The sequence below is a fragment of the Accipiter gentilis genome, chromosome 6, assembly GCF_929443795.1.
Source record: "Accipiter gentilis chromosome 6, bAccGen1.1, whole genome shotgun sequence".
In the NCBI taxonomy this organism is placed as follows: domain Eukaryota; kingdom Metazoa; phylum Chordata; class Aves; order Accipitriformes; family Accipitridae; genus Astur; species Astur gentilis.
Window position 1 is genome coordinate 8973037 of NC_064885.1, and position 11629 is coordinate 8984665.

The 11629-nt window shown below is 44.2% G+C and overlaps 1 protein-coding gene across 2 annotated transcripts; it reads right to left on the reverse strand.

Moving 5' to 3' along the window:
* Positions 1 to 8: 8 nt before the first annotated feature.
* NUP88 (nucleoporin 88) lies at positions 9 to 11602 on the reverse strand. 2 transcript variants are annotated; one of them, XM_049801982.1, is made up of 17 exons: positions 11361 to 11602; positions 10862 to 11031; positions 10300 to 10425; positions 9996 to 10082; positions 9167 to 9343; positions 7902 to 8085; positions 7322 to 7472; positions 6512 to 6610; positions 6270 to 6360; positions 5205 to 5306; positions 3151 to 3309; positions 2540 to 2665; positions 1927 to 1992; positions 1601 to 1681; positions 1128 to 1254; positions 608 to 726; positions 9 to 235 (listed from the first exon to the last, which is right to left on the reverse strand). In XM_049801982.1, the coding sequence occupies exons 1-17, from the start codon at positions 11595 to 11597 to the stop codon at positions 172 to 174; spliced, it is 2166 nt and encodes a 721-aa protein (XP_049657939.1). In that variant the 5' UTR covers positions 11598 to 11602; the 3' UTR covers positions 9 to 171. The 2 variants fall into 2 exon arrangements, with proteins under 2 accessions (XP_049657939.1, XP_049657940.1); XM_049801983.1 differs by lacking the exons at positions 9 to 235; positions 608 to 726; positions 1128 to 1254 and adding an exon at positions 1261 to 1437.
* Between the last annotated feature and the right edge of the window lie 27 nt (positions 11603 to 11629).

Consider the following 11629-nt stretch of genomic DNA (forward strand, 5'->3'; position numbering starts at 1 on the left):
ACAGCATGTAAGGAGTCTTATCAAAAGTATTTTATTTTGCAGTCCATCTTTACAAAATAATAAGTAAAAGGCATATTGTTCAACATACAAATGTTAAATATACAAGGGCAAATACCAGGGAAAATTAAAGCTCGTCCAGACTTTCGGTGTAGGTTCCTCACCGTGGACATGTTAGAAGTTCACATGGCTTCTGATGTCATTGATCTGTTTTACCATTTCCCTTATGTGTTCTCCCCTTCAAGAAAAATAAATCCAGTCAAAAGGCTGCAAGTCATTTTTGCTTGACACTAATCAGGAAGGAAAAGACTTCACATGGTAGAGGCAGAGAATTTTGTTAATTACAGGCTGGATACAGACTGCCACAAGATCCTTGGGCAAAAAGCAGACTTAAACTTAACTCTGCTTTAATAGTGGCAGAAGATGGCCAGTGCTGCTGTCACGAGCTGGTGCATTTTATGCTTCAGACCATCTCAACAAGCTCCAGCTGGTGCATCAGTCAGCCCCTCACGCAGCATAGAGGTTACATTATACCCTGGGCACTTGGATGGCATTGCTTATATAAGTGCCAGGGCTGGAATTCTACAGAAGGATCCAAGCTTTAACTTACTCTTCTTTCAGGACAGTTTGGATACACTTGCTCTGGTAGGCACTGAGGGTGATGCTGGGTTTTCGGGGGCTGGTACCCTTTTCCATCTTTTTCTGCTGGTATTCCTTTTTCATTTTAACCTAGAAGTCATGTACAAAAAGAAGACCCCAGTCAGTGTTGGTACTGCCTGACAAAGTGAAAGCATGTTATAGTTACAAACTGGTGTGTCCTACTGCAATGGATTGATTCTCTTTGGGTTGAAAATCTGCTTGCTTTTGCACTCTTCCTCCCACAGAGAGAAGAAAATGTTACTTCTAGGATGGAGGAAGGTGTGTAGGCTTGCTTTCTTAGGGTTTATACTGGGTTGCAGAGGTTCTGTCTATATTACTAACAAGGATCAGAAGTTATTTTAATATGTTGTTGCCAATTTAACAGAAGTACAAAGTTGCTCTATTGGAAGGGCTGTATGCTATCAGCACTATCCTTAGGTGCGAGAGAGGTGTTCTCAACAACCTACCAGCTAGATAATTCGTTCTCTCACCTGTCTGATAGCATTGCTCAGGTGCTGCAGCTGGTCATGTATTGTCTGCAGTTCCTTCTTCATATCTTTTTCACTGTCTGATAGAACAGGAAGCTGAGAGTGGAAACTCCGAAGTACTTTCTTCATCCTTTTGATGTACCAAGCAAGAAATGTTGCTGAATTAACTTACCTGTTAGACCAGTTACGATAAGACACCAACAGTCTTGCACTTGTGTCACTCTTCCTAAGTCTCAGGGGCTCAAGACTTCACTTTCCTCTTTCAGCTAGTCTCACATGGCATTTCTAAACAGCAGGCTGACTCAGTCTGGACCTGAAGTAGTACTGAAAAATCACCACTGAGCCCCAACAAAGAGAATTTCAGAAGCCCAGTCTTCAAACCAACCAGTGTGGCACTTTCTGCCCACTCTGTTCTACCACACTTGCAATTCAGCAGCAAGTGATCTGTGATGAAAGAGAGCATAGTTTGCACTCACCTGTTCATAATATCTTCTTGCTTCTCTTTGGCTTCCTCATACTTGTCCGCCAAGCGCTCAGCCATTTCCCGCAAACTTTTCCTTTATGCAAGTGAGAAATGTTTATTTACTTTAGATCTACATGCAAGGCAAGTCTGTCTGTGGAAACAGGACAAGGAGCCTGAAAACCCAAGCTGGAGCAGGGAGTGAACCTACATGCTTAATTACAGCTGGAAATGCATTCACTTCTCACTTGTTTCACACAGGACCCTCTATAAAGTACCTTTTGCACAAAGGTGCATCATTCCTTGCATTTGACATGATAAAAGCAGACAGATTACACTCACCTTTCCTCTCGACAGTAATTAAGATCTTCCAGTTGTTTCTTTTTCTGTCCCCACAGCAGCTTCACTCTTAAAATAAACACACACATAAAATCAAACCACCCACAACAGCAACTCAGTTGAATCAGGATTTACGCCACAGAGAAAATATGACAGAAGTGATTAATGCTCCTGGTGGTACGAAGAACTAAAGATACTGCAAAATGGGCAGTGGTGAGAACGCTTCCATTTTGTCCTAACTTTATAATATAAATAACTATAATTTGAAGAAGAGAGACTTAATGCAATTTTCCTTTGTTGGGATAATTACCAAGGTCAAAGGATGTGCTGCCATCCACAAGCACAGGCAGACTGACAACAGCAGAAGAGAAGTATTTCACGCGTGTGTTTACTTTTTTTCTTTGCCCTATAAGCCACTGTAGAGATCAAGTATTACACTCACCCCTGCTTTCCCTGGTAACTCAATTTTCAGTTCTGGTATTCCATTAGTCTTACCTGAGTACATTTTACTCATTTACAACAGCTAGTCCAGCAGAGGAGGTCGAGTGCTCAGTACTTAGTGCTGTTGTTTCACAGAGACATTGTACAGCACATATTTGTGAGGGTTTTGTATTACCTTTGCTGAATTTCCTCTTTTGCCAGATCTTGTTTCAGTATGTATTCCTCTCTGAACACTTGTGTGGCTCTGCTAAGAAGCTGAAGGCATTCTTCAGGCGGAGGAGCAGCATCTTTATCCGCAGACCTTAAGAAAGAGAGAGGTTTTTGCAGTCTTACTCCAACATGTTCCTTTGAAAGGCTAAACAACTTACAGTATTTATCATAAGGGCTCTGGGGGGCTCAGTTACGGAAGTGAGGGACTGTAATTAAATCCCTTTGCTATAAATCATTTTTCTGATATGAGGAAATCCCAAGGTATCTTAAGATATTCAAAACCAAATGGGACAAGCACTGAACAACCTCATCAGCTGAGGTCAGCCCTGCTTTGAGCAGGGGACTGGAGCACGACGATTCCCCCTTGCCCCTGACCTACATCCCCCCCCACCCTACATCATTACTTGATTGGATGCCATCCCTGTACGGACAGAGAGGTGCAAGTCAGCTGCAGGAGCTGTGCCCCCATTATTGCTATGTCCAAGCTAATGTGCTGTTCAAGCAGGAGCTGATGAACACCCCCTATTCCCGAGAGTCTTCCCTCTTCAGGTCCCCTAGGAAAACATATTTACTTACTTCAGAAGGAAGGGATTGGCAGAGCTGCGCTGCAGGATGCTTCGGATGTGCTTCTCAAATGAATGCTGTGACTCGGCCAGGATACGAAGAGGGGAAACAGCAACATCTTTGTCTTCTCTGGTACACAGCAGGGGAGGGGACGCAGGGTGGACTGTACTCCTACCAAAGAACATCAAGTTGGAGAACACAGTTTAAACCAGAAACATTTAAACTATGTCAGAGTTTAAATGGTAGTTAAAGTGAGGAACTCATCCACTGTGGAATTAATGTATTGCGGGATTAAGTCAGAAGTGTTCCAAGAGGAAATATTTCAATTATGTGGTAAATCCAGCTCTAGACAAGGTTGGTGGAGTGCGCATCCCCACATCTTTGTTTGGCCACAGCTGAAACCAGCAAGAATCATAAATATCCTTTTACTTAAAGAGAAGAAAGTTCCATAACTAGGCAAGCAAGTGCTTGAACAGCAGAATGACCTCCTTTTCAAAGCAGCCTCCTAGGTCACTGTCCACCTTGACAGGCTCAAGAAGTGGGCCCATGCAAACCTCAGGAAGTTCCACAAGGCCCTGCATGTGGGTCAGGGCAATCCCAAGCACAAATACAGGCTGGGTGAAGAATGGATTGAGAGCAGCCCTGAGGAGAAGGACTTGGGGGTGTTGGTTGAAGAGAAGCTCAACATGACCAGGCCATGTGCACTTGCAGCCCAGAAAGCCAACCATATCCTAGGCTGCATCAAAAGAAGCATGACCAGCAGGTCAAGGGAGGTGATTCTTCCCCTCTACTCCGCTCTCATGAGACCCCACCTGGAGTCCTGCATCCAGCTCTGGGCCCCCAGCATAAGGACATGGACCTGTTGGACTAAGTCCAGAGGAGGGCCATGAAGATGATCATAGGACTGGAGCATCTCTCCTATGAAGACAGGCTGAGGGAGTTGGGGTTGTTCAGCCTGGAGAAGAGAAGGATCCAGGGAGACCTTATCACAGCCTTCCAGTACCTAAAAGGGGTCTACAAGAAAGCCAGAGAGGGACTTTTTCCAAGGGCATGTAGTGGCAGGACAAGGGGCAAAGGCTTTAAACTGAAAGAGGGTAGATTTAGATTGGGTGTAAGGAAGAAGTTCTTTACTGTGAGGGTGGTGAGGCACTGGAACAGGTTGCCCAGAGAGGTTGTGGGTGCCCTCTCCCTGGAAGTATTCAAGGCCAGGTTGGATGGGGCTTTGAGCAACCTGGTCTAGTGGAAGGTGTCCCTGCCCATGGCAGGGGGGGTTGGGTTGGAACGAGATGATCTTTAAGGTCCCTTCCAACCCAAACCATACTGTGATGCTATGTAATTTCAGATAATAAGGTTTAAAAGAGCTGTAAGAAAAAACTGTTTATGAACACTGCAGAAATAGTTACAGAAAAAAAAGGTAAGGTCTGTAAGAAAACCTGACATTAATACTAGCTCTGCTGAAGGTACCTGTCCTACATTAAACAGTGTTCTCAGCAATAAATAAACTGAAAATAGTGCTCTCCGCTCAATGTGTTCACTTAATTGCGCAACTGCAAATCTACCACACTAGGCTGTATCTTTCCCACCACCCTCAAACAAAGTAAAGTTGCTTTGGAAATGCATACTAAACTCCCACTACTTTAAAGCACTTGAAGAACCTACTATTTTTTTTCCCCCCTTTCATGCAAACATAACCTTGGTGCCCATTAAGAATCTCTGTACTACTGTCTGTAAACAAGTTTTTGATTTGCAGATTCTTCACTATAAAAATGAAGAAAAACACCCCAACAATACTGTCAAGAACCTTTTGATGCAACTCTTGTCCTAATACTCATTAAAAGTGATATAGATTAATTATATCCCCTACAAACACCTTAGTAGTAAATAACTACTACAGTAATACTTAAGTGCTCAGCCAGGGAGTGTTCAGAAGGCAAACTTCATTGTGTGTCATAAGAGGTGCAGAAGTCTGGGGTGAAAGGATCAAAGGAATATTTAAAAAAATAAAATATCTTGAGATCCTTTTCATGCAATAGTCACAGATTTCAAACTATTTAAGAACCACGTACAAGAGAGGCCTTGTAATACACTCATAGGTGTTTGTGATGCAGATCATTGTGGGCCCCAGGATGTCAGAAACAATCCAAAATCCTCTAATCGGCGCAGGTTGCCTGAAAGGAAGAAAACACAAGAATTACCTGGTCAAAAGAGTTCTTTGTTCCTGCAGTTGTGCAAGTTCACTCTTCTGGAAAAGCTCTAGCTATAGCAATTGGCCTACACCAGACACCTCTCACTAAGCTAAGAACCACTCCCCAGAATGAGTCCTGCAAAATCGTTATTCTCATACCACACAATCTGACTGGCTGTCAACTGTACCAGGACAAACTCATCCAGCCAGAGAGAGGGAGCACTTGTACAACTTCACTGTGAACAGAAGCAAAAACCTGCTGTGACCCAGGAAACATTACCCACTTTTAGTGCAAGGCACAGACCTCCTCAGGAGAGAACACAGGTGCTCCCACATACCACCTTTTTGGTCCAAATGCCCTCTCCCCAGGTAACTATCTAACACCATTGGAGGGTCACCACCAGTGCGACTTAGGGAGCCCTTTAGATTAATGACTTAACACCTATTAATAAACATTTTTTCTGTATTTTCATAGTGTTTAATCCACAGCAGTCTATCAATATGATTAGGCCTTATAAAAGTGAGAAAAAAAAGCAGATAAAGATATATTACATGCAAATGATGCCTCTTAAACCTGACCAAGCTCAAAAATTCAGATGTTCTTTCAAGGCATTGTTTGATCCTTAAAAAGCGGATGAAAGGAATGTGTCAGCATTCAAGACTCTTAGCCAAATCAAGCCTCAGAGTCGTCCAGGTTAAGTAAATGGAAGTGACAACTTCTGCTGGTTTGATAGATCATTTTAAAACAGTAACACAGGAATTTAAGCTTACTTCCCTAACTGCATTAAGAATCCTGATGCATAAATTGCTTATTTGTATTATTTGAATTCTTTTGTGCTGACTTCATTATTTTTAACAGCAAGAATACAGCAAAAGAGGGTAAATCATAAATATTTTCCATAGCAACTCACTGATTTGGAAGCAATAGACAGGGTTTGGTTTTTACCTGCATGGCAATGGTTTTGTACAAAGAATATGTTCAACAAAGCACTTCTGTTCTGCTCCCAACTCTTGTAAACTGTCTTTGTCTTCTTCATCTACAAAGAGATTTGTCAGAATGCATCAGATGCATTTTGCAGGTTAAGGGATTCCCGGCATTACCCACATCCACCAGCTTGTCGCTAGAAAATTGTACGTGTTCAGATACTACTCTCTTCCCTCGACACCCAATAGAGTCTCTCCACTCACCTGAACCAAGGAATTTGTGCAGTTTATTGATCCATGTCAACCCCACACTATGGACACCAGCTTCATGTGTGCAGTGGTATCGCGAGGGACATTTCGGATCTGAAATTTAAACAGCAAATGTAGGAGAAGGCACTGAACTGAGCAAAACTCATCCTTCAAACCTGCATTGTTGAACATGCGTATCAACTTACTGTCCAGTCAGCATTAACATCTTGTTGCAAGTTCTAACTCGTCCCCATTCAAAAATTGAGCTAGCTGCGTTAGCCACCTTATTAGAGTTCTGCATAACATAAAATTATGCTTGAAATACCGGATGAATTGTTTTGAGCTATTCCCATCACATGACATCTGTATCAATCCACTAGATTTTAAAGGGAAGATCAGTTAAAGCCAGCAGACCAGCATTCTGACAAGCTTCTTGTTCAGAAAGACCCAAACACTTTGTCCTACCCGACCTCCTGCCCCACAATTACATTGGATAGTCTAATAAGCAGATACCAATTCCTCCCTCAGGATTACCATCCCCACAGCACTTGCTTACATACTTAGGTCATCACAGATGCAACAACTTCTACTTTATAGTCCACAGCTGAAGGAATTTAGCATTATGTGACCATATGCAATCTGCCCTTGGTTAAACACCAAAGCACCTCCCAGGCTTGCTTCTTCCACAGCTTTCTTGAAGACATCAGGCAAATCCTTATTCTAATACCACTGTTTATTTGACACCAATGATAATTTGGAAATAGCTTGATCCTAAATGCATGAAATAAAGCAAGTAAAAGCCAACAACCTGAATGACAACCCTACCTCGATGCAGTTTGATTGGGCAAGAGAAATCAGACTCCAAAGGCTCCTCTTCATCTCCTGATGCCAGTTTCAGTGCAAGTTCCAGCTCAACACATTCAAACACATACAGGGAAGGAATTAGATCAGATCTTGGGTCCCATGACTTTTCTGACTGTAAAGAGCATTGAATTCTTCTGTGAGACATCATTTAAATAGAAATACCAACATAAACAGCATCAAGAGAGTTACATAATACAGGCAAGAGCATTAACTGCCAGGGAAAGTAGTTCAAGTCCCCTTTTTTTTTTTCTTTTTACTTAAAAAAAATTTATCTCAGAAACAGGGTTTCTTCTTAGAAGATACTCTTTAAAATAGTTCATAGTAAGTTTGCTCAAAAACTGATCTGCCATCAGGATACGTAGAATTGACATTTAAAATAAAAGCATCAGAGAATCACAGGGACTGGCTGGAATAGGAGGAAGACCCACTACCTCATTATAAAAGAATGCAGGTTTGGCACTTGGCATTCACATCCAGGCATCCTGCCACCTTGCAGCCAGGAACTTTGGCTAGGGTAAAAAAAAAAGGCAAGAAAGGGTACCTGCTCGTCATCCTCTTCTCCATCCAGTACCACACAGTGATAAAGCATTCCCGACTCAGTGGCAATCACCAGGATATTTGGAACACAGGGCAGGCAAAGGACAGCACAGGCATCATAGCCATAGTTATCTTCTGCAGCAGGGTGCATGGGCAGAGGGCCAAGCAGCTTGCCAAGATTTCCAGTGCTGCAATAAAGAAGATATGTTCACAACACAAGGTGTGGAAGGAGAGTTCCCCATGGTTGCCTGTGGGAGTTTGCTGCAAAATAACTATGAAATAAGGATGATCTTTAAAAAAACCCAAACAACCCAATGGTTTGGAGTTCTGTCTGATTTCCGTTAGATAGCAGCAACCCAGACTTCTGCAGATTAAGAGTCTGAACTACACCTGCTCAGTGGAGATCTCAGAGAAGAAACTGGAGCTCAGTAGTAATGTTTTATGCTTTGAAAGCAATCATTTCAACAAATTCAAGAGGAAACATTTTCATACAAGAACACAAAGTATGCATGGAAAGCTCAAGTTAATTACCTTTATCACTTAACCGGCTTCTCGCTTAATAAAGCACTTTACAAGCAGCATTTTGTGGCATGGCATTTCCCTAGGTAGAAGGACTAAGCCCATTTCATTGCCTATAGACAGGATCTTCTCAGTGCTGCATCATTTCTCATGCAAAGGCAAACAGTGCTGTTTCTAACCCGAATACCGCATGTTTTAATATTCAGTTACACTAGATCTAACTTGTAAGTTTTCCACCATCTTCTCAGTTTTCTGAAGTAATCTTTTCTTGTATTGTGTTTATATTATTGATTCATATTCTTGACTTCTCATTATGGAACATGCCGGCAAACCTTCTATGATCTTAAAGTATTTCCTTTCCTAAGATGCCACTGGCTCATTCAGCCTCATCCAAAGCTAAGGATGTCTGTACTGTGAACTGAACGCCCCAAAATACACCTTAACAGCCTCAGACCCACCAATCTTTTAACAGTCCAGTGTCTTCATTTCAGATTTCTGATGGTAAATAACAGACAGTGGATTCTCAGCAGTGGAAACTGCACCCTTAATGTCTAGATGAAAAAGGATGACACACTATTCTTGGATTTCAGTCTAGTAGTACTGCCACAAAGAGATAAAACAGGCTGCAATAAAACTCAGCCCAGCATCCATTACAGAGAGTCCCAGCCAAACTGAGAGATGGTTCTCCAACCCTAACATTGTACAAACGTAAAAGCACCCCATGAAACCTGAGGATGAATGCGATCCTACCTCTGCAGCAGGCTGATATACGTGAGGAACGTCTCTCCGTTTTCATACAAAATGTAAAGCGGATAGGCCAACACTTCTTCACTCCCTCGCTGTCCAAGTATGTTCTTTGGGACCGGCACTAGCGGGCCAAAGTCAAACGCCACCGCGGTCTCTCCCAGCGATGCCGTATAGGCTCTCCTGGGGACGAGTCAGAAAAAGACCTGAAGTCAGCTGTGATTGTGAGAGCACAAATATTTAACCAGGTCCATCGGTACGTGCTGACAAATTACTGCTAAACACCTGTCCATCAGTTCTTTGACATATGCTGTTTTCAGCAGCAAAAGCACGCAAGTAACATCCTTCTTATGGTACCTCATTTCTGCAATACATCCACCAGCCAGCGCAGTTTCACAGGATAAAAGAGGAGGGCATACTGGTATTTCCTGTGTAGTGCAACAGTTTGTGACTTGACTAGTAGAGACCCTCAAGTATTTCCTTTCCAACTAGGCCAAAAGGGAAATAAAAAGATCATCTGTTTTCTGCATTCCTCACTCAAAAAGCCCTTCTTAACCCCATCTTGAAGACAAATGACTACTCTGACAAACTGTGACTGTACATTTTGTTACCACTTTCTTTTAGAAGGATGGGGAAAAAAGGGGTAAAAAAAAAAAAAAAAAAAAAGAAAAATTGCAGCTACTATGCTAGGACGAAGTCCTAGCACTGAAGAAGTCCATGAAAAATATCACATCAGATTTTCAGGTAGATTTATCACTTATTCATTAAAAACACAACTGGAAATACAGAGCTTATTCTGTCAAAAGCATTTCAAAACACAAGAAGCCACACAAACCCTTTTTTGATTGTAAGAGTCTCCTCCTCAGTGTCTGAAAGAGCAATCACTTTGACAGGTGTCTGAGGTACCTTCAGACTGTAAAACCTAGAGGAAAGAGACAGCAGCAATGTTCATTCAGCTGGCAGCGTTGCACATGTCCCTGCTGATGCAGGAACATCCGTTCGCATCAGTCTTAAAATTTCTCCCGTCCTATTTTTTATTGGTAATCCTGCTAAGAATGGCAGGACACAAACATCCAGCAAAAAATTAGACTGGCTATGACAAAAGAAATACTAGATAATCAACTACAAACAGGTTTTACCTTATAGTGTTATCTGAAGTCAAGAGCACAATATGGGGCTCTAATGTCTCACAGGGATACCAGGCAGCATGCTTTAAAGTCAAAGATGTTGAGCTTGTGAAGAACCTTTCCGCAATGGGAATAGTGCTGAAATACAGAGCAGAAATGTGCACTGTTGTTACAAGAAACGCAGAATTTACTTCTAAGGGAAAGTGGGGGCAAGATGAGCTACAAACCAAATTAAAAGGTTTCAAAGCCATTAGCTATATTATTCTTACAGTTGGAGGGGCAGCTTTAACTTGAAACGCTTTGTTATTTCCATAACTACCACAGCTAAAAGACCCCAGGAAGGCTAGAGCACCTCGCTCCTCAGCTTGTGCAACAAGCTTAGAAGGTCATTTATTTGGGTCCCTTGACAATCAGCAAGTCCCTGAGGCAACAAAATAACTTCATTTGCGATTGTCCCCCTACAACCCCGATACAACCAACGCCTTCCGTATCTGTTTGGCCCCCAGAAGAGGAGAGGCTGCGGAGGAACGGCGGCAGGACAGGGATGCTGTTAACCGCCTGAGGTCTCACCCACCTACAGTTCACCGTGGATTTCCCACCTTCAAACTCCGAATTCTTCCCCCAGCGTTTAGGCAGCTCCAGCACCATGAGCCCCTTCGTACCGATGAGCGCCACATGATGCTGCGTGGGGCTTAGCAGCGTCTGATAAACCTCAAAAAGCGGTGGGTTTATGCAGATAAGGGTCTGAAAGTACAAGTATTACAGTTAAGCACAAGCCACGGAAAGCGCTCACGGAAGCGCGGCACATCTTTACTGCGGACGGTGACTTACACAACGGCTACGAGCTGCAGAACGGGGCGCGAACTCGCTCCCACCCACGGCCGACCACGAAGCCGAAGGGTTCCACTCACGTTAAGGACCCACCGAGAGCGGGCTGGAGGGGGTGACCACCCGGCCCGGAGCCTTCGGGGACCGGCCCCCCTCAGCCCCCCCCCCCCCCCCCCTTAACGGTCCCCTCATACGGCCCACCGGCCCCTCACGGCTCCCCCCCCCACCTCAGCGCCGGGCCCCACCTGGTAGCGGCCGAGCCCCGCGGGGTCGGGCCCGCCGAGGCGTCGGAGGCCGATGGTGTGGAGGGCGCTGCGCTCGCCGTCCCAGAGGAAGAGGTCGCCGTCGAGGCCGAAGAGGAGGTTGCGGATGAGGGGCGGCCGGGCGGCGGGGGCGGGGGCGCGCTCGCGGAGGCGGCTGAGCACCGCGTGCTGCGGCAGGGCCGCGCGCCACTGCTCCGCCGGGCCCCACTCGGCCGCCATCGCCGCCGACGACGACGACGCCGCGCAACCGC